Here is a 19,546-nt window from a genome sequence, read left to right as displayed (position 1 = left end):
ACTGCAGCAGGCCAGGCTTCTCTGCCCTCCACCATCTCCTGGGGTTCGCTGAAATTCGCGTCCACTGGGTCAGTGACGCTCTCCAGCCAGCTCATCCTCTGCCACCCTTTCTCCTTTTGGGTTCAGTCCTTTCCAGCATCAGGCAAATGATGACTGGCTTTTCCAGTGAGTCATCTCTTCACATCATGTGGCTAGAGTATTGAAGCTTCAGCACCAGTCCTCCCGATGAATATTCAGGGTTGGTTTTTCTTTAGGATTGACCATATGCGACCGTTTATCCACTCTCCTTCATGGAGATTGGATTGATCCCTTTTCAGTTTTTTATTATTTTATTATACTTTTTTTTGGTCTTAAAACTAATATTGCTGTTAACACTCTTGTGTATGTCTCTTGGAGCACGTGTACAAGGGGATCTTCGTGGTATGTACTTGGAGTAGAGCTGCTGAGGTGGAAAGTACGTAAATGCTGAGCTTAATGGAACAATGACAAGTCGTTTTCCAGAGCACTTGTCCAAGTAGCCTCTGCTTCTCCAGTCGTGTTTTAGAGTTCTTGTTCTGCATTCTCTCCAGTATTTGGTATTGCTGTTCTCCTAAATTTTCAGTGTAAACATTGTCTTTTCAATATAAAGCAGTGTCTTCCCTTGTCGTCCTAACTTTCATTTCCCTAATTACTAATAGGGTTGAACTTCTTTTCCCATTTTTACTTGCCCTTTTCTTACCTTTGCTGTGAAATACTACCATGTTTCTTGCTGTTTATGTTGTTTTTTTCCCCTTTGTCTCATTGCTTTATAGAGTTAAAAAATATATATTCTGAATACTAACCCTTTTGTTAATTAAATGTCCTCAAAATATATTCTCCCAGCTTAAGGTTTCTCCTACTGATTTCTTTATGATGTCTCTTGAAAAATGAAAAATTTTTATTTTTAGTTAGTTCAATTTGTTTGTATTTCATGATTATATTGTGTCATGTAGAAAATCCTTTCATACCTTGTGGTTACAAAGTGATTCTCCCATATGTTCTTTAATTTTTTTAAGTTTCGCGTCTCACATTTATTAGTTGATAACTTCTGGTTATGATTTTTGTAAAAGATGTGAAATATCAGTCCAGTTTCAACTTTTTTTTATATTAATATCCAGTTGTCTTCAGACACTGAGAAGGCAATGGCAAGCCACTCTTGCCTCGAAAATCCCATGGACAGAGGAGCCTGGTAGGCTGCAGTCCATGGGATCTCTACGAGTCAGACGTGACTGAGCGACTTCACTTTCACTTTTCACTTTCACACATTGGAGAAGGAAATGGCAACCCACTCCAGTGTTCTTGCCTGGAGAATCCCAGGGACAGGGGAGCCTGGTGGGCTGCCATCTATGGGGTCACACAGAGTCGGACACGACTGAAGTGACTTAGCAGCAGCCTTCAGACAGGTTTTGTAATAGTTTATTTCCCATTGCTTCTCTCATAGCTCAGTTGGTAAAGAATCCACCTGCAGTGCAGGAGACCCTGGTTTGATTCCTGGGTCGGGAAGATCCCCGGGAGAAGGGGTAGGCTACCTACTCCAGTATTCATGGGCTTGTCTTAGGGCTCAGCTGGAAAAGAATCCACCTGCAATGCAGGAGACCTGGGTTTGATCCCTGGATTGGGAAGATCTCCTGGAGAAGGGAAAGGCTACCCACTCCAGCGTTCTGACCTGGAGAATTCCATGGACTCTATAGTCCATGGGGTCGCAGAGTTGGACATGAACGAGTGATTTTCACTTTCATATTTCCCTTTGATATATGACATCTCTGTCAAGGCATGGGTCTGTTTCTGGGCTCTCTTCCATTTATAATGTGTCTTGATTACTAAAACTTTAAAATAAATCCTAATATCTTAATAGGACAATTCCCACTCACCCTGTTGCTTTTTCCTGTAAAGAGTCTTGATTATTTTCTTCTGTGTAAATTTTAGTATCAGTTTGTCAAAGTTTCTTTACTATGCTATTGGGATATTTTGCTTAGAATTGACATATTTTTCTCTTCATGGGCATAGTATATAAATCTTCACTTATTTATGTCTTTTAAAATGTCTTTCAATAAGTTTTCTCCACACATGCCTTGTACATCTTTTGTTTATTTTATTTCTAGGTATTTTATTTTTGGCTGCTGATGTATAGAACTGTGGTCAATTTTTGTATAGTTGCCTTATGTCCAGTCATCTCGCTGAACTCTCTTATCAAGTCTAATAACTTTTCTAGCTTCTTTGGAGTTTTCTTTGTAGATAGATAAATTCTTTGGGGTCTGAATTTTTTGCTTCTTGCTTCTGCTACTTCTTTCCCATGGAGGATGTTTTCTTGTGTGTTTAATGATTTTTTTTTTTAATTGTGAGTGTCTATGTAATGGAACTTAGTGAAATTGTTGAGAACCTAAAGTGAAGATTCTTTTCTTTAAAGAGGATTCATGGGTGCTTCTTTGGGGAGCCAGGTGGATGCTAGTGTTTTGAAGCCATTTCAGCCCCCTTTGAGAGCCCAGGAAAAATTCCCTGAATCAGCTTCCTGTCTTTTGTTGTCCCCAGGCTTAGTGTTTTGATTCCAGCACTGCTGTATGCATTTTTCTCTGGGGCAACTCTGCTCTTTCTCTTTGCTCACTGTTCACGTTTTTTTTTTCAGTTCACAGATCTTTTTTTGTTTTTTATTTTCCCCCTTAGAGATTTCCTTGACTTGCTTTCTAGCACTCTGATGTTTTAAAACATTCGGTTGTTTTAATGTAACCAGCAGCTAGTTGTACTGAAGTAGAAAGCTGTGTAAGTATTTAGATGAAGGACATTCTTGGCTTTTATTTAAACCAAATTAACATCAAATTAATTATCTGAATGTGTTCCAGTTTTTTTTCCTTTGTAGCCCACCTCCTGTTTCCTGATCTGAAGGAAGGCTGTATTGGTGGGAATCTCATATAAGGATAGGATTTGGGGGGAGGGGGCACTGTTTTTTTATTTCTGTTTTTGTTTTAAGTGAGGCAGGCGGCTGGAGCCCAAAGGAGAGTCAGCGTGGCCTCTCAGTCTTTCTGCAGTCAGGAAGTCTTTGACATTAAACCTTTCTTTACTTGGGCTGCTTTGCTTTTAGTTGAAATCTCCAGTCACAGAGATTTAAATGTCAAGGTGGTTTTGTGATGTGGAAAATCTCTCTGAGGAAACTGGAAAAAAGCCACAAAGTGCTGTGAATTTCAAGCCTTCCCCAAGGATTAGGAGACCAGGAAACACTGGGCATTATAGCTTTGATTTTTGAAGCTGAGTCTCTAATCACAATGGATGTGTCTGTCACAAAGAATGAAATATGTGACTTTTACCTTCGATAAGGAGTATGTTGCGTTCATTAACCTACCCTCTGCCTCCTTCATTCCTCTGGGCTGCACACACTTTCTCTGCCCTGCCACAACTTCCTGCACTCACCTCATCACAGCACTTAATCATAATCTCTTGTTATTTCTAGTTTACTTCCCCTTCTCCCCCATTAACCTGTAAACATCTTGAGTCAATAGTGTAGGCATTGTCTTTGTAGTTCAGAGGCTGGATTTGTATTGGGAGTGTAGTAGCTGCAGGGTTAGGAACAGGACTTAATGCTTTCCACGTTGCCTTAATCTTTTCGGGCAGATAGAACTTTCAGACACAAATCAGTCCCACCCCGGCATTGCTGCTGCTGCTGCTACTAAGTCACTTCAGTCGTGTCCAACTGTGTGCAGCCCCATAGACGGCAGCCCACCAGGCTCCACCGTCCCTGGGATTCTCCAGGCAAGAACACCTAAGTGGGTTGCCATTTCCTTCTCCACACCCCAGCATTACTGATTGGCAAATCTGTCTTCTATCACCCTGGATTATCAGTTCAGTTCAGTTCAGTTCAGTCGCTCAGTCGTGTCCGACTCTCCGCGACCCCATGAATCACAGCACGCCAGGCCTCCCTGTCCATCACCAACTCCCGGAGTACACTCAAACTCATGTCCACAGAGTCGGTGATGCCATCCAGCCATCTCATTCTCCGTCGTCCCCTTCTCCTCCCGCCCCCAACCTTTCCCAATTTAATTTAAAAGTAATTAATTCTTAATTTTTTTATAGCTGTGACAGCCCCGATAATTATTATTACTAGGGCCTGAAGGTTCTCTGAAAGTGTCTGAGGGAGCATCTGAGTTACGTTTACAGTTCAGTTGATAGTCCTAGATGCTGGTATAGCATTTGGCAATAGATTAATTATGATACACTGTTCATATGAAGAGCTTAGATTTATGGAGCAATTATTACGTTCCAGGCACTGTGCTGGGACTCTACATGCATTACTTCACTCACCCTTACTCACTGTGCAAAGGTGTAGAGTGACTTTACAGCTGCCTCGCAGCTGCAGCTCAGAGGTCACGTGACTCTCACGCAGGTCACAGTTGCTAAGTGGAAGGACTGAGAGTTTAGTTTGGGCATCTTGACCTCAAAGCGTGAGGCCTTAATCAATGTACTATAGCATCTCTCAATGTATAAATGAATATATATATATAAAACTTCCTGGTAGGAGGCCTGATTATTTTTGGAAAGATTTGGCAGCTTCTCAAGTGTATGTAGTTAGTAAACAACAAAGCCGGATTTAAGCAAAAATGGTTCGTGCTCATTTCTCCACTCCCACTCTTATTGTACTTTCACTAAATGTCACAGCAGTAGTTTCAAAATGTGTGCATGTAAATGAAACAATGCTTCAGAAGCTAATGAAATCAAATATTTTAAAGTACTGAAAACGTCAACCTAGAATTCCCAGAAAAAAATATCATTCAAAAATGAAGGTGAGGCGCAGCCTATTCAGACAGTAAAAACCTATGCCAACATATCAGCTTTCAAAGGAATATCAAAGGATGTTCTTCAAGCAGAAAGAATATTTTCCCAGATGGAAATATGAAAATGCAAAAATAAATGAAGACTAGCAGCAGCAGAAATGTCAAATAAGTAGGTTTACAATTACTAACCATACAAAGCAGTAGTAGTAAATATCTTAGAAAATTTAAAGAATTTATAGAATTAAAAATAAATTCCAAAATCATGCAAAAGGCAGAGGGATTAATGGACTTAAATTATTGCATGGTTCTAGTATTATCATGAAAGTGTTAGAAATTAAAATTTGAATAAGACTACTAATTCAAGGATACATATGTAATCTCTAGGCTAGTTATGAAAAGAATAGTGTGAATATTTAACTAGTAAATTAATAAAGAAAAAAATAGAATAGTAAGAATATTTGATCATAAAATGAAAATTCAAAAAGGAAAATGAAATAGATGGGTCAAATAAAAAGAAATAGTAAGGTGGTAAGTATAAATCTAAATATAATACTAATTACATTTAAATGAACTATATTATCCAATAGAAGAATAATATTATCATACTGTACCTAAGGAAAAAAATTCCTGAGAGACATAGTTTAAATAGTTTAAATTTAAACTATTTAAACTGTGTCAGAGGTTAAAAGTAAAGAATTAGCAAATATATCAATCTTAACCAAAACAAAGCATGGTTAGCTATCCTATCACACAAAATGACTGTAAGGCAAGAAGCATTGATAGAAATTTAAAAAGCATATTTCATAATCATTAAAGTCAATCTACAAAAAATATATCACAACCTCAAATCTGTATGCACTCAACAACATAGCTTCATAGTGTACATGGCAAAAGTTGAGAGAACTAGCAGAAACAAATAAATTCACAGTTTGGCATTCTTTTTTACATACTTCTTTCTGTAACTGTTAGAAAAAGCAGACAAAAAACCATGGATGCAGAAGACATGAACAACATAGTTAATCATGCTCGTGCTCAGTTGCTTTAGTCGTGTCCTACTCTTGGCGACCCTAGAGACTGTAGCCCAGCAGGTTCCTCTGTCCGTAATATCCTCTAGGCAAGAATGTTGGAGTGGGTTACCATGCCCTCCTCCTGGAGATCTTCCTGGCCCAGGGATCAAACCCATGTCTCATGCCTCTCCTGCATTGTAGGCAGATTCTTTCCTGCTGAGCCACCAGGAAAGCCCAACATTTGTTCAAAATTGTATGTGTGGAACATTGCACACGGCAATCACAGAACTGCAATGAGTTTTAGTGCACATGGAACATTAGCCAAAGCGCATGCTGAGCCATAAAGGAAGTCTCAACAAAGGATCAACATGATTCAAAGTGTGTTCTCTGTTCACAATGAAATTAAATTAGAAAGCAGCAGTAAATAGATAACCAGAAAACCTCTAGTACCTGGAAATTTAAAATTGTACTCTTAAATAGTTCATGGTCAAAGAAGAAATCATAATCACAAAGAAGAAATAACACTGAAATTTGTATTTTGAACTGAATCCTAATAGTTTAGAGGCAGTCAGGGGACAGGACAGGAGGAGTCCAGACGAATGCAACAGTGTGTGCAAAGGCCCTTAGGCAAGAGAGAGTGTAATTGATATCAGGAATTGAGAGAAAGAGAATGGAAAACAAGAGGTAAGCAAGGGTTTTGGAGAATATGGTGAGAAATTTGGTCTTAATGCTGAGATAAGAGTGATACTTTAAGCTGGGGGTGATGTGATAATATTTCATTAAGAAAAGTAATTCTCTGACTTCAGGATAGATCGGAGGGCAGTTTAAATTTTAGAAGACCGTTTAGAGGCAACTGCAGTAGTCCTGGCCAGAGAGATTGGTCTGGATGGTGGCAGTGGAGCTGGGGGAAGTGGGAGGTTCTAGAAAGCTCTGGGAGGTAAAATCGACAAAACCTGGTGATGAATTCACTATCAGGGAGAAAGGGAGGGTGGGGAACCAAGGAGGACCCTGGGATTTTGTTGCCCTGGGTGGATGGCAGTATTTTTTCTGGGGCAAGGGCTCCCAGGTTGGGATACAGAGTGGACGAAGTGAATCAGTTGGTTTGGGCGCAGGTTTTAGTTGAGACGTGGCTGAGATGTTAAGGGGAGAGGTCAGGCAGGAGGACATGATGCAGGTCTGCAGGTCAGAAGAGGGGGCTGAACCACATAAGCAAGTGTTGAATTAGTTCATGTTTTTCTTTTTATTAAGTTTGAGAAATCATTATTTGGTTTTCAATCTTCGTTTTTTCTCTCTCTCCCCATTTCTTTGGAGAACTGGTTTGAGTTTTTCTTTCCATCCCTTTCTTTTTGTTTATGTGCTTCTTTTGAGCATGCTCAGTTGTGTCTGACTCTTCGCAACCCCATGGACTGTAGCCCACCAGCCTCCTCTGTCCATAGGATTTCCCAGGCAAGAATACTGGAATGGGTTGCATTTCCTTCTCCAGGAGATCTTCCCAACCCAGGGATCGAGCACGTGTTTCTTGCATCTCCTGCATTGACAGGCGGATTCTTGACAACTGCGCCACCTGGGAATCCCTGCTTCTTTTGAGAGGCTTCCTAGGTTCATCATCTCCACCCGTGCAGGATACACCCCTTACCTCTGCCGCTTACCTGGCAGGGTCACCATGGGGCGTGATCAGCAGAAAAACAGATGGCAAAGGAACTAAGGATGCAAGTCATTGGGAAATGATTTGAATGTGGGAAACAGGTTGCTATCTGGGGTGGAGATAATTTCCCATTGCGAAGGATCTGAGCACTTGCTGAAGTGCCTTCCAGAAGGTTTGCTTATTGGGCCTTCACACATAGGCATGGGCCCCAGTCCTTAACCTCCCTAGGAGGAACGTGTTGCTTGATAAATCCTGGCTTCCAGCAGGTACTCACACAAAGCTGGTGGGCAGGCGAAAGAAGAACGGAGAAGGTTCAGCTGAAGATTGGTTCCCAAGCTCGTATAAAAGCGTCTAAGAGTAACAACTTTTAGGCTTCCCTGGTGGCTCAGATGGTAAAGAATCTGCCTGCAGCGCAGGAGAACAGGGTTTGATCCCTGGGTCAGAAAGATCCTCTGGAGAAGAGAATGGCAACCCATTCCAGTATTCTTGCCTGGAGAATCCATGGACAGAGGAGCCTGGCAAGGGAACCTTCTTGCGATCTATCTGGATCCTGAGTCCCAGGAGATTTCACAGTCAGAAAACAAGAATTCCAAATGCTTCAGCTGGTGGAATGTTCTAAGAGATTAGTCCATTGGTGCTTTTAGTTCCAATATTTTAAAAATTTAAAAAGGAAGATGCTCGGGAAGACTTTTCTCCATTGCTTTAACAAATAATGTTATAAAAAACTGAGGCAGAGGGGGAAAAAAGTCTTTTTTTTCTTTTGGCCTAGCCTACCACATTGACCTCCACACTGGGAAGTCATATTTTGGCTCTTTTTCCCTCCGTAATTTCTGTGCAGTAGGATGTGGTGACAGGGATCTGGCCTGGGGCCCAGATATCTCTGGATTATTGCTGGAGGTGGGGTCAGGGAATTGTCTGTCCGGCTCTGGCAGCCAAGGAGAAGTCTACTATCTCTCAGAGACTCAGGCTGCTGTGTTTGTGGTTGGTGGGATCTCATTTGTTACGTTCCCAAATCAGTTTTCCAAATGAAATTTCTAGACTGACTTTTCCACTTTTACTGAGATTACTTTTCCATGTGGAACTCTATTGCTGTGTGTGACATCAGTGTTCCATATAAACAAACATGCAGGTATCCGTGGCTCTTTATGTGCGTGACAAACTTTTAATGTTTATTGGGGGCCAAGCATTGTCCTAAGTGTTTAAAGGGTATGAAACCTTTAAAGGGAATGAAACGATTCATTGCTTACATTAATATTTTAAGCTTGGTGCTTTTATGATTCCCATTTTATAGATGAATAAACTGTAGCATGGAGAAGGAAATGGCAACCCACTCCAGTACTCTTGCCTGGAAAATCCCATGGATGGAGGAGCATGGTAGACTATCAGTCCATGGGGTCGCAAAGAGTCGGACACGACTGAGCGACTTTACTTAAACTGTAGCATAGATGGGTCACTTAACTAGCCAAGGCCACAGGGAGGGTGAGAGTTGGGCCAGGGTGTGACCCTGGGACCCACGCTGTCCACCTCTCGGACCCACTTTGCCTATGGCTGTACCTCTGTGTGGAAGAGGAAAACCTTTTCAAGTGCGTAGTCCCAACGATGTTTTATTTTTTCTTAGGAGTGACTGGGTGACCTCCTATAAGGTCATGGTGAGCAATGACAGCCATACGTGGGTCACTGTTAAGAATGGATCTGCAGACATGGTGAGTCCCTTCTAACCATGCCCTGGGAATCTGGCCGTCAGGGCTCTCCAGAGAGAGGCAGTGGACACCCAGCCAGTGTTTGCACCTGGATGTTGGCTGATTCTGTGCCAACTCAAACCAGCCATCCAGAGTGATGGATGACGACCCCCGTCCATGCCCTGATGCTCAGAACCACGTGGTCCGCATTCAGGGCTCATGTAAAAGTCAGAGTCGCTGCGATGTGGTGTCTTCCGCAGGTCACAGGTCAGCCCTGGAAGATAGTGGCATGTGGGTTATGTTGGTGCCCACACGGCTCTTCAGTTATAATAGCTCCTGAACTTACTTTAATTACCTTGTCTTTCAACTCCACGCCTCCCTCCAGGCTAGCCGGTTCCGATCCTGTCACCCTCTGTCTCTCTCAGTTTCTCGAGTTCCTATCCCGGTGCTCAGTGCCTTCCACAATCTGCCTGCAGCCTCTGTCTTGACCTTCTTTCCCATTCTCAGCCCCCATCCCCACCTGGTACCCACTCCTCTGTGTTCCAGTAAAAGTGAGGCGGTTGCTCTTCTGCTGAATCCAGTGTCTGAGCTCCTCCAGCTATAACTTCCTTTTCTCTAACATCCCTCCCGTTCCTGCATCTCGAGTTTTCCTTCAAGGCCAATTCAAATGGCACCTCATCCCCAAAGCTTCATCTGGTCCTTTCCTTCTTCCGAAATCCCAAAGCTCTGTGGCTGTCTCTCTGCTATGACACTAATAGATTTCACTTCTGATATCTAAACTTAACCCTCCTCCTCCTCCCTGCCTTGTCCCCATTAGATGGGTGCTTCCTGAGGGCAGGGTTCAGGCCTGATCCATTTCTCCTCCCCCTTCCCCCCTCACCCCCAAAAGCCAGCCTCACATTTAGGTGTGCCTTAATGAGATATCGCGGACTGAGTGAATTACTGACTCTTTGATGACTTGATAATCAAGCTCTAAAAGAGCCTCCTTCTCCCCCTTGTGCATAAATAGATATTTGAAGGAAACAGTGAAAAGGAGATCCCTGTACTGAATGAGCTGCCTGTCCCCATGGTTGCGCGCTACATCCGCATAAACCCCCAGTCCTGGTTCGATAATGGGAGCATCTGCATGAGGATGGAGATCCTTGGCTGCCCGTTGCCAGGTGGGTCTGCCCTTCTGTGCTTCCTGCAGGGAAGGAACGCTGGTGGAAGACAGGTGCTTAGCCAGCAAGGTGAATAAAAATAAGCCACACGGTCTTTTTCTCATCTAAGAAAATTATCACATCTATTGGAGAATATTTAGAAAACATAGGTAAACAAAAAGAAAATGAAAATCTCCCAGAACAACACTCAGAAACACTCTGAGCATTTGGAGTACTAAAGTAACATGCCAGCTGTGGTTTTGCCCACTGGGACTTTAAGATGATGCTTATTTCAAGGTTGAAAATTCACCCAGCGCTTCTACTCAGAGACAGGCAAAAAATTACATAAAAGCTTTTTGGTAACATGTTTAGTTGCCCTTGAATGCTCTTGCCACACTGGTTAGAGGACTTGGCAGAAGTTAATTTCAAATTGACCATGTATATAGTCTTTTTCTGTTTACATAGTGAAGTCTCTTTCTATTTAAGTAGCTTCTTTTGGTTGCCTGTATCTTTGGGTGCTTGTTTTTTTAGGTTGTGTTCCCCTTCTCCTGTTTTCACATGATGGAATTGGGTATAACCCCAGGGTGGAAGGAAAAACGGACTTGAATTAACACGCACTTTTTGCATGTGGACCTTTGCTGGTGTCTGCTCTGGACAAGCTAATCTGGTCTGGCTTGCAGTTCTGTCAGCCTTTCAGAACCTAGGGATTTGTGCCTGTATGGAGCCTTTTGTAGGCTTCCCTGGTGTCTCAGATATTAAGAATTTGCCTGCGATGCAGGAAACCCAGATTTGATCCCTGGGTCAGGAAGATCTCCTGAAGAAGGGCATGGCCACCCACTCCAGTATTCTTGCCTGGAAAACCCCTTGGACAGAGGAGCCTGGTGGGCTAGAGTCCTTGGGATCGCAAAGAGCCAGATAGGACTGAGCTACTGACACTGCTACTATTACTGGAGGCTTTTGTGGTGGCTTCTTCTTCCTTGCCAGACATCTCCAGGGCAGGAAGCTGGCCTCCAGAACATTCCTAAGGCCCTTCACCGGAGCCTCTAGGAATTTCCACCTCCTGTCCAGCCACAGTCAGACCACAGCAAACAAGGAGCACAGCTTTGGGTTATCTCTCCTGTACTTCCTCCTCCAGGGAAGTCTCAGCATTCTTGTCTTATCTGAAACTCAGGCCTTACTCTCTCTGGATTCCCCCTGCCAGGAGGAGGGGTACCACCAGCTCTAATGCTCTCAGGTGCCTCTATATCCATCATGCTATTTCTATAGCCATCCCACCCCCCACTGTGAGCTTACACTTACTGAGTTTTCAGAGCGTATTTCATATCATTTATTGCTTTTCCCTCAACCCTTTGATATCCATGATCTTGTTTTGCCAAGTATGAATTTACTCAAAACAAACTCTATATTGGTGAGAAAGACAACTCTGCTCACCTGCCATCTACTTACCCTCCCACCAGACAGATTCTTTGTTCCTTACTTGTACTTACTAGATTACAAACTTTTTTCATGTCACTAACATTATTAGAGACCATCATTCTTGTGGGTCTAGTAAAGTCATGCTCAAAATTCTCCAAGCAAGACTTCAGCAGTATGTGAACTGTGAACTTCCAGATGTTCAAGCAGGTTTTAGAAAAGGCAGAGGAACCAGAGATCAAATTGCCAACATCTGCTGGATCATGGAGAAAGCAAGAGAGTTCCAGAAAACCATCTATTTCTGCTTCATTGACTATGCCAAAGCCTTTGACTGTGTCGATCACAATAAACTGTGGAATATTCTGAAAGAAATGGGACTACCAGACCACCTGACCTGCCTCTTGAGAAACCTGTGTGCAGGTCAGGAAGCAACAGTTAGAATTGGACATGGAACAACAGACTGGTTCCAAATAGGAAAAGGAGTACGTGAAGGTTGTATATGGTCACCCTGCTTATTTAACTTATATGCAGAGTACATCATGAGGAACGCTGGGCTGGAAGAAGCACAAGCTGGAATCAAGATTGCTGGGAGAAATATCAATAACCTCAGATATGTAGATGACACCACCATTATGGCAGAAAGTGAAGAGGAACTAAAAAGCCTCTTGATGAAAGTGAAAGAGAAGAGTGAAAAGGTTGGCTTGAAGCTCAACATTCAGAAAACGAAGATCATGGCATCTGGTCCCATCACTTCATGGGAAATAGATGGGGAAACAGTGGAAACAGTGTCAGACTTTATTTTTTGGGCTCCAAAATCACTGCAGATGCTGATTGCAGTCATGAAATTAAAAGACGCTTACTCCTTGGAAGGAAAAGTTATGACCAACCTAGATAGCGTATTAAAAAGCAGAGACATTACTTTGCCAACCAAGGTCCGTCTAGTCAAGGCTATGGTTTTTCCCGTGGTCATGTATGGATGTGAGAGTTGGACTGTGAAGAAAGCTGATCGCCAAAGAATTGATGCTTTTGAACTGTGGTGCTGGAGAAGACTCTTGAGAGTCCCTTGGACTGCAAGGAGATCCAACCAGTCCATTCTAAAGGAGATCAATCCTGGGTGTTCATTGGAAGGACTGATGCTAAAGCTGAAACTGCAGTACTTTGGCCACCTCATGCGACGAGTTGACTCACTGGAAAAGAGTGTGATGCTAGGAAGGATTGGGGATGGGAGGAGAAGGGGACGACAGAGAATGAGATGGCTGGATGGCATCACTGACTTGATGGACATGAGTTTGAGTGAACTCCGGGAGTTGGTGATGGACAGGGAGGCCTGGCGTGCTATGATTCATAGGGTCGCAAAGAGTCGGACACGACTAAGCGACTGAACTGAACTGAACTGATCTTGTGGGTTTTATCCACCATATCTCAGATTTTCAAACTGCCTCTTATAGTTGGAAATTCCGTTGTTTGATTGGAAAATTGGAAATATAGTCGGAAAATCAGTTTGATTCTAAAGAATTTCACAGTGGACGTCTTCATTTCTGTGTCATTGTGCATGTCCAAAATTATTGGGTGAATTATGGGATTATTGCTTAAATTAGATGATGGTACAAAAGACCCTGATGCTGGGAAAGATTGAGGGTAGGAGGAGAAGGGGACAACAGAGGATGAGATGGTTGGATGGTATCACCGATTCAATGGACATGAGTTTGAGCAAACTCTGAGAGATAGTGAAAGACAGGGAAGCCTGGCATGCTGTAGTCCATGGGGTCGCAGAGTCGAACACGACTGAGCAATTGAACAACAACAAGACGTGGGATTGCTGGTGGGAAAGCAGTGTGTGTTTTCAAGGCTGGTCCAGAGAAAACGTGAAGGCCTCCCAGTGTGGGACCCCGGCCCCCTTCTGTGGCTCATTCATCCTGGGGTGGCGATCACAGGGCCCGCCCGCTGCCCCGGAGGTCCTGCTGGGCTTTGCTGAGCTCCCTGCGTCTGCAGACACAGACCCAGGCAGGGGACTGTGAGGCCGGCTTTGTGGCTGGTTGCTCAGCGCGGCCTCACTCTGCTTGCTTTAAAGAGCAGGGTCACGGTTTCTCTCTGAGGGCAGGAATTCATCTGTTGTTGGTTAAGGCCAAAGGGCAGCCTGTGAGAGTCTCATGAAATAAATATTTTCCTGTGAAGTTATTCTTGGGGTGTGTGTGTTTGAAGACAGTTCCTGGGGGCAATTTAAACACAAAGACAGAGTTACAGTGTGAAACCTGGACGGGTTTCAGGTCTGGTCTGGAGTGGTTCTATTTTCCAACCCCAAATATTTAAGGTCGTTTTTCTTCTAGAAGTTACTTAGCAGTCTGCCTGGAGGGGAGCTGGCCTTTGTACATGCCACCTGGTGGTGGTCACATCCGAGGTCCTGGGGTGGCTCAGGGGTCCCCACGTCCATGTGGGTAGGTGAGTCTTGCTCAGTTGCCTTGCTGCTGACGTGGTTCCTTTGTGCAAGTTAATGAGGCCAGAGGCGGAGGTGACCCGACCGAGTCAGTCACTCAGCCCCGTGTGACTTTGTGCTGATAATGCATCTGCTCGGCATCTGTTCTTCCTGAAACTCTTGTTTATGAAAAATTCATTTACCTTTGCTTCTGCTTCTCTTTGTTCTGTCCTCACTGTCTTCCTGTGAATCCTCAGTTTGGGGCAGAGGAAGGGGAAGATTCTTTTTAAGTCTTCATGAATAATGTTTCTGGAAATTTTTGAACTAGAACATGAATTAACCTATACATGGCCAACTCATTAGCAAAGACCCTGATGCTGGGAAGGATTAAAGGCAGGAAGCGAAGGGGACGACAGAGGACGAGATGGTTGGATGGCATCACCGACTCAATGGACGTGAGTTTGAGCAAGCTCCGGGAGATGATGAAGGACAGGGAAGCCTGACGTGCTGCATGCTGACGTGCAGAGAGTCGGACACGACTCTTTTGAGTGCCTGAACACCAGCAACAACAAAGAGGCTCAAAACTAATGGAAAAGGGAGAGGGTTGTTTAATGGTTATAGTTTCAGTTTTGTAAGATGAGAATGTTCTAGAGATCTGTTTCTACAAGAGTGTGAATATATGCAATGCTACTCAACTATACTCTTGAACATGGTTAAGCAGAGGGTTTCCTGGACTTGGGTGAGCAGCCTGGTGATGCTGTGAGGTGGGGTTGTATGAGATGGGGCAGAAGATAAGCACAAATGGTGACTTGGTGCAGATGCTGCGAGGTCGGGTGACATGAGATGGGGCGGAAGATACACGAACGACGCGCTGCCCCCTCCTTGGAGCCACGTGGAGCTGTGGGTTTGATGCTTTCACTGACAGTAATGACCTGTGATCAGAACAAGCTCTGCCAGGGGTCTGCGTCTCCCCTTGTTCCTCTTGGAGCGACCTTGTCATAACAACAGTCACAGGGGGTTGGACAAGTGCAGCTTCTTCTCATTAGGGTGTCAAGCTTCTTACAGAAGGAGTTTGGTGCTGTTTACACTGGTGCCAGGTCATCTGTGCTCAGGAGTCTCTGTTGAGGTATCAGGGCTTAGGGTGATCATAAGGCCGTGAGTGAGAGTGAAAGTGTTAGTCACTCAGTCGTGTCTGACTCTGTGTGACCCCATGGACTGTAGCCCGCCAGGCTCCTCTGTCCATGGAATTCTCCGGGCAAGAATACTGGAGTGGGTTGCCATGCCTTCCTCCAGGGGATCTTTCTGACCAAGAGATTGAACCCGGGTCTCCTGCCTTGCAGACAGGGAAGCCCCATAAGGCTATAATAGTGGGCATTTCCTTGGGTGAGGGGCTGGCCTCATGGCAGGGAAGGCAAAGGACTGCTGTGGCTGCATTTCTGGTGTCCTATTAGTCCTCAGAGAGCACTTTGAGGTCAGCTGTTGTTTTTGTTTTTAAATGAGGTGAAACTAATGTAACATGGAATGAAACATTTTAAAGCATACAGTTCAGTGCTACTTAGTGTATTCACAAGACGGCATGATCGCTGGCTCTCTCTGGTTCAGAACTTTGTCATGGACCCCAAAACACCCTGGACTCACTGAGTAATCACTTTCGAATCCCCTTCCTCCATCTCTGGGTAACCTCTAACCTGCAGTGTCTGTGGAGTCACCTGTTCTGGATAAAGTGTATCATGAGCTCAGGGACTGTGGATAGCAGTGAGCCCCTGGTCCAGCAAAGGTAGCCTTTCCTCTCCCAGTTGAGAACTCCCTCCCATCAAGCAAGATCCCAGCCCCCAGAGCAGCAAACAGTTGAGCGGAGTGGTCCAAGAGCTGGGGTGTTCCCTTGGATGTCCACTAATGGAGTTTCTTCTGCAATTATGACCGTCCTGTGCAGGATTTGGGAGAAGAGCGTGTGTCCACGTCAGTGAGGAGCCAGGGATGTTCAGGGTGTCCAGTCATTTCCAGGGCTTCCATAACTCAGTACCAAAAACTGGGTGGCTTTGGATAACAGAGTTATCATCTCAGTTCTAGAGGCGAGAAGTCCAAGATCAAGGTGTATCAGGGCGGTTTCTTTGAGAGACCGTGAGGCAGCGTCTGTTCTTGCCTCTCCCATGGGCTGCTGGTGGTTTGCTGTCTAATTTTTGATGCTCCTCAGCTTGTGGGTGCCTCACCCCCATTTCTGCCTGCATCGTCACATGGTTTCCCCTGAGCGCTTCTCTCTGTGTTCACCTTTCCGCTTTGGATAGACACAGTCCTAATGGAATAGGGCCCACCCTGAGCACCTCAGTTATACCCGATGAGCTCTGTAAAACCCCTCTCTTCAAGTAAGCTCACGTTCTAAGGTCCTGGGGGTCAGGACTCCAACAACATCTCTTTGGGCGGGGACATCACTCAACCCAAAACATGCTGAATGAGTAGACCTGTTGGGATGGAGCAGGATTTTGAGTTGTGGAGTAAGAGAAGTGAACGGGGGAGGAGGTTGTAGACTCCACCATCCCCATCTGGAGTGAGTTTATTCCCATAACTAAGGTGTTCCAGAAGGAATAAGCTGGTTTTCAGTACATCTGATGCATGAAGCCAGCCGCATGAAAGGAAGCAGGAGGCTGATTCTCCAAGGCGCCATCTGTGAGAACAGGGTCTTGCAGACTGAATCAGGACTTCTGTTTCAAACGTCGGAAGTCCTGTTCCAATTCGCTGAAGTGAGGAGGGGAGAAAAGGGAAATTTTAGTTCACAGGAATAAAAGTTCCAGAGGTAGATGTGACTCTGGCTTCAGGCAAGAAAGGGTTGACAATCTCGGGGTCTTCTTGGTGCAGTCAGGGCTCCCCTCCTCACCAGCTTGCAGGCAGGGAGCTTGGCCTCAAACACCCTGAGCTCATCCACCATATGAGTTGACTCCAGCAGGAGGCCCTCCTCCTATGGCTCTGGGAAGAAAGTCATCTTACGAGCCCAGCTTGTATCCTGGGATCATCTCTGAGCCAGTGGCTGTGGCCAGAACATGTGTATTTTCACTGGCTGGACCTGGGTCACATGCCCATCCCCGTGAGTGTTGGGCGAGGCTGTTCCATCAGAAACATCTGGGATAGATTCCGCACAGGAGATAGGGATTCTTTTATCCACAGAAGAAAAAAGAGGACCGTGGGTTTGGCTGATTAACGGGGCGTGCCTGCAGACTCTGGGCCCCAGGGTGGGGCGGCTGGGTTTGGTTCTCACTTACTACCTGCAGTGTTGAGCTCCTAAGAGGGTCTCTGTAAAACTTCATCCAATCAGAATAAGCGGACAAATAAAGAAGTATTTGTACAAAAGGTGAAAGGTAGAAAGTTGTGAAAAAATGCTCACTGGGGATTCCAAGACAATTCTGGAACTTGGACCCATATCCTCAGACAAATTGGTTAGTCTCAGGGAAAGAAGGAAGTTACCAAATATGGAGATATTTCATATGTACAGTTCTGAGCTTTCCTTCAATCCTTTTTAAGAACCTTGAAGGCATAACTTATGTTTGAAGACAAAAGGGGCTTTGCAAGAAGAGTTATAGAAAGAGGTTCTGGGAACTTGGAGAGTGGCGAATAGCTCTTAGGAATCAGCTTGTGGGTACATTCAGGGTCAAGTCATGTGAAAAATGTGCTTTACCTTGACTTTGAAACCGACAGGTTTGGAAATCAAAGGGCAGGTGGCTTGCCAGAGAATGCAGTCAGCCTGCCCTCCCCAAAGGAGAGAGCTTGGAACAGAACTGGGGGCCTTTGCTAAACCTGAGTTGCTTTTGCTTCTTTTCTGAACAGAATACTAGCTTGCCCCCTCTCCCCCCGCTGCATACATTATTTGCTTCTAATAGTGTTACTGGAAACCCTTTTGTGATTATTGAAAGCCGCCTTTTTGGCCTTTGGGTCTGTATGTGGTTTTTAACGTGTTGCATGTGGCCCCAGTTCTCCAGGGTGAAGCCAGTCTTTCAGGGAACCTCGGGACTGGTTCCATGTGGCAGTCACACCCTGTGGGCATGGGATGCAGACAGGTAGCTGGCTCAGGTGATCTCAGTGTGTGTAATATTGCTGGCAGTGTGCTCAGTACTTTAACACCGTGCTTCTCAAACTTCTGGATTTTTTAAAAAAGTGGATTCTGATTCAGTAGGCGTAGGCTGGATCTTGCAAGCAGTTGGTGTTGCTGGCCTGTGGCCTTGTTTGGTGGCATGAATTGGGACTCTCTGCTCCTGACCCCACTGGGAGCAAGTGTTCCTCCTTCTATCACCCGCCACGGCCTCCACCTGCAAATTGTCCTTGGAGCCACTTGGATCAGATGCCTGCTATGGTTCCAGCTTTGCTCACGTTGTTCCAGAGTTCGTAGGTTGACCTGTCTAAAGTACCACGTGCTCGCTACATTGCAAGGAGATGTAAGCTGGTCAGGATTCCTGGCTGTGTGGAGATGGAGGTGGAGGTCATGAGCCTGGCTGAGGCTCTGTAGACCTCGCAACTTTTTGTCAGGTCAGGAGGGAGTCCTCAGGGCCCACTGCATGGTCCTTTCCCCCTTACCCTTCTTCTAGCTCTTCCTGCTCCCTCTTCCCTCCTTTCTTCTGAGTGTTCTTCGTTTTTTGGAGTTATATAAACAATATCTGCTTATAAGAGTTAAAGAAAGAAGTCAGTTTATATGGAAGAGAATCAGGTCAAGAATAGACGTCTCCTCCCCAGTCCCCAGGGGTCACCACTGTTCTGTATCCGGATCATGCCCGTCAGGGTACTTTGGCTTCAGCAACAGAAACCCAGCCCCCACTGGCTCAGCAGTTCAGGAAATTCTGTATCTCACGTGATTGAAAGTCGCAAGGGAGGCTGATGGGGATCTAGGGTTGCTTCACTCAGTAACTATTGAGGTTCTCTTCTCACTCCTCTGTGCCATTCAAGGTCTTCCCTTCAGTCTGGACTAGTAAGAGTGGCCAGGGGTGCTGTGCTCTGATTGGCTTAGAGCAGTCATGTTGTACCCTTGCAGCTGAGGGCATGAAGTCGGTTTCCTAGAAGTTGAGAAGCGGGGATTCCCGACACCACAGGGCTCCTGTTAGGAAGGATGGATGTTGCATCCGGGCTGCATGTTGGGTGAGCAGCTGATAGTGTCCACCACACTTCCAAACATCTCCATGCAGTCGTGATGTTCATTCACGAATGCACTTATTCACTCACTATCCCTTCCTTCATTTAGTGTGACAGTTTGCCAGACACTAACAATTTTATGTTATTAATATATATAATACATATAATAAATTGTTCATAGCAACGTATTAACATTGTTAATAAAATAACAATGGCATCACCAACTCAATGGACAGCAGTTTGAGCAACCTCTGGGAGATGGTGAAGGACAGGGAAGCCTGGCGTGCTGTAGTCTGTGGGGTCACAGTGAGTCAGATACGACTGAGCAATTGAACAACGAATACTAACAATGGATCAGCGAGA

General features: G+C 44.9%; 1 protein-coding gene across 3 annotated transcripts in view; it reads left to right on the top strand.

The window, feature by feature from the left end:
- CPXM2 (carboxypeptidase X, M14 family member 2) overlaps positions 1 to 19,546 on the top strand; it is a 146,230-nt gene that overhangs the window by 90,562 nt on the left and 36,122 nt on the right. For all 3 annotated transcript variants that reach the window (XM_088842406.1, XM_055424451.2, XM_088842407.1), the window contains exons 5-6: positions 9,049 to 9,133; positions 10,119 to 10,269. In XM_088842406.1, coding sequence (XP_088698532.1) covers positions 9,049 to 9,133; positions 10,119 to 10,269 — 236 coding nt within the window. The remainder of the gene's footprint in view (positions 1 to 9,048; positions 9,134 to 10,118; positions 10,270 to 19,546) is intronic.

Source organism: Moschus berezovskii, chromosome 12, assembly GCF_049115385.1.
Source record: "Moschus berezovskii isolate FMDL1 chromosome 12, NW_MosBer_1.0, whole genome shotgun sequence".
In the NCBI taxonomy this organism is placed as follows: Eukaryota; Metazoa; Chordata; class Mammalia; order Artiodactyla; family Moschidae; genus Moschus; species Moschus berezovskii.
The sequence above is the reverse complement of the archived record's forward strand: the minus strand, read 5'-3'. Positions and strand labels throughout refer to the sequence as shown.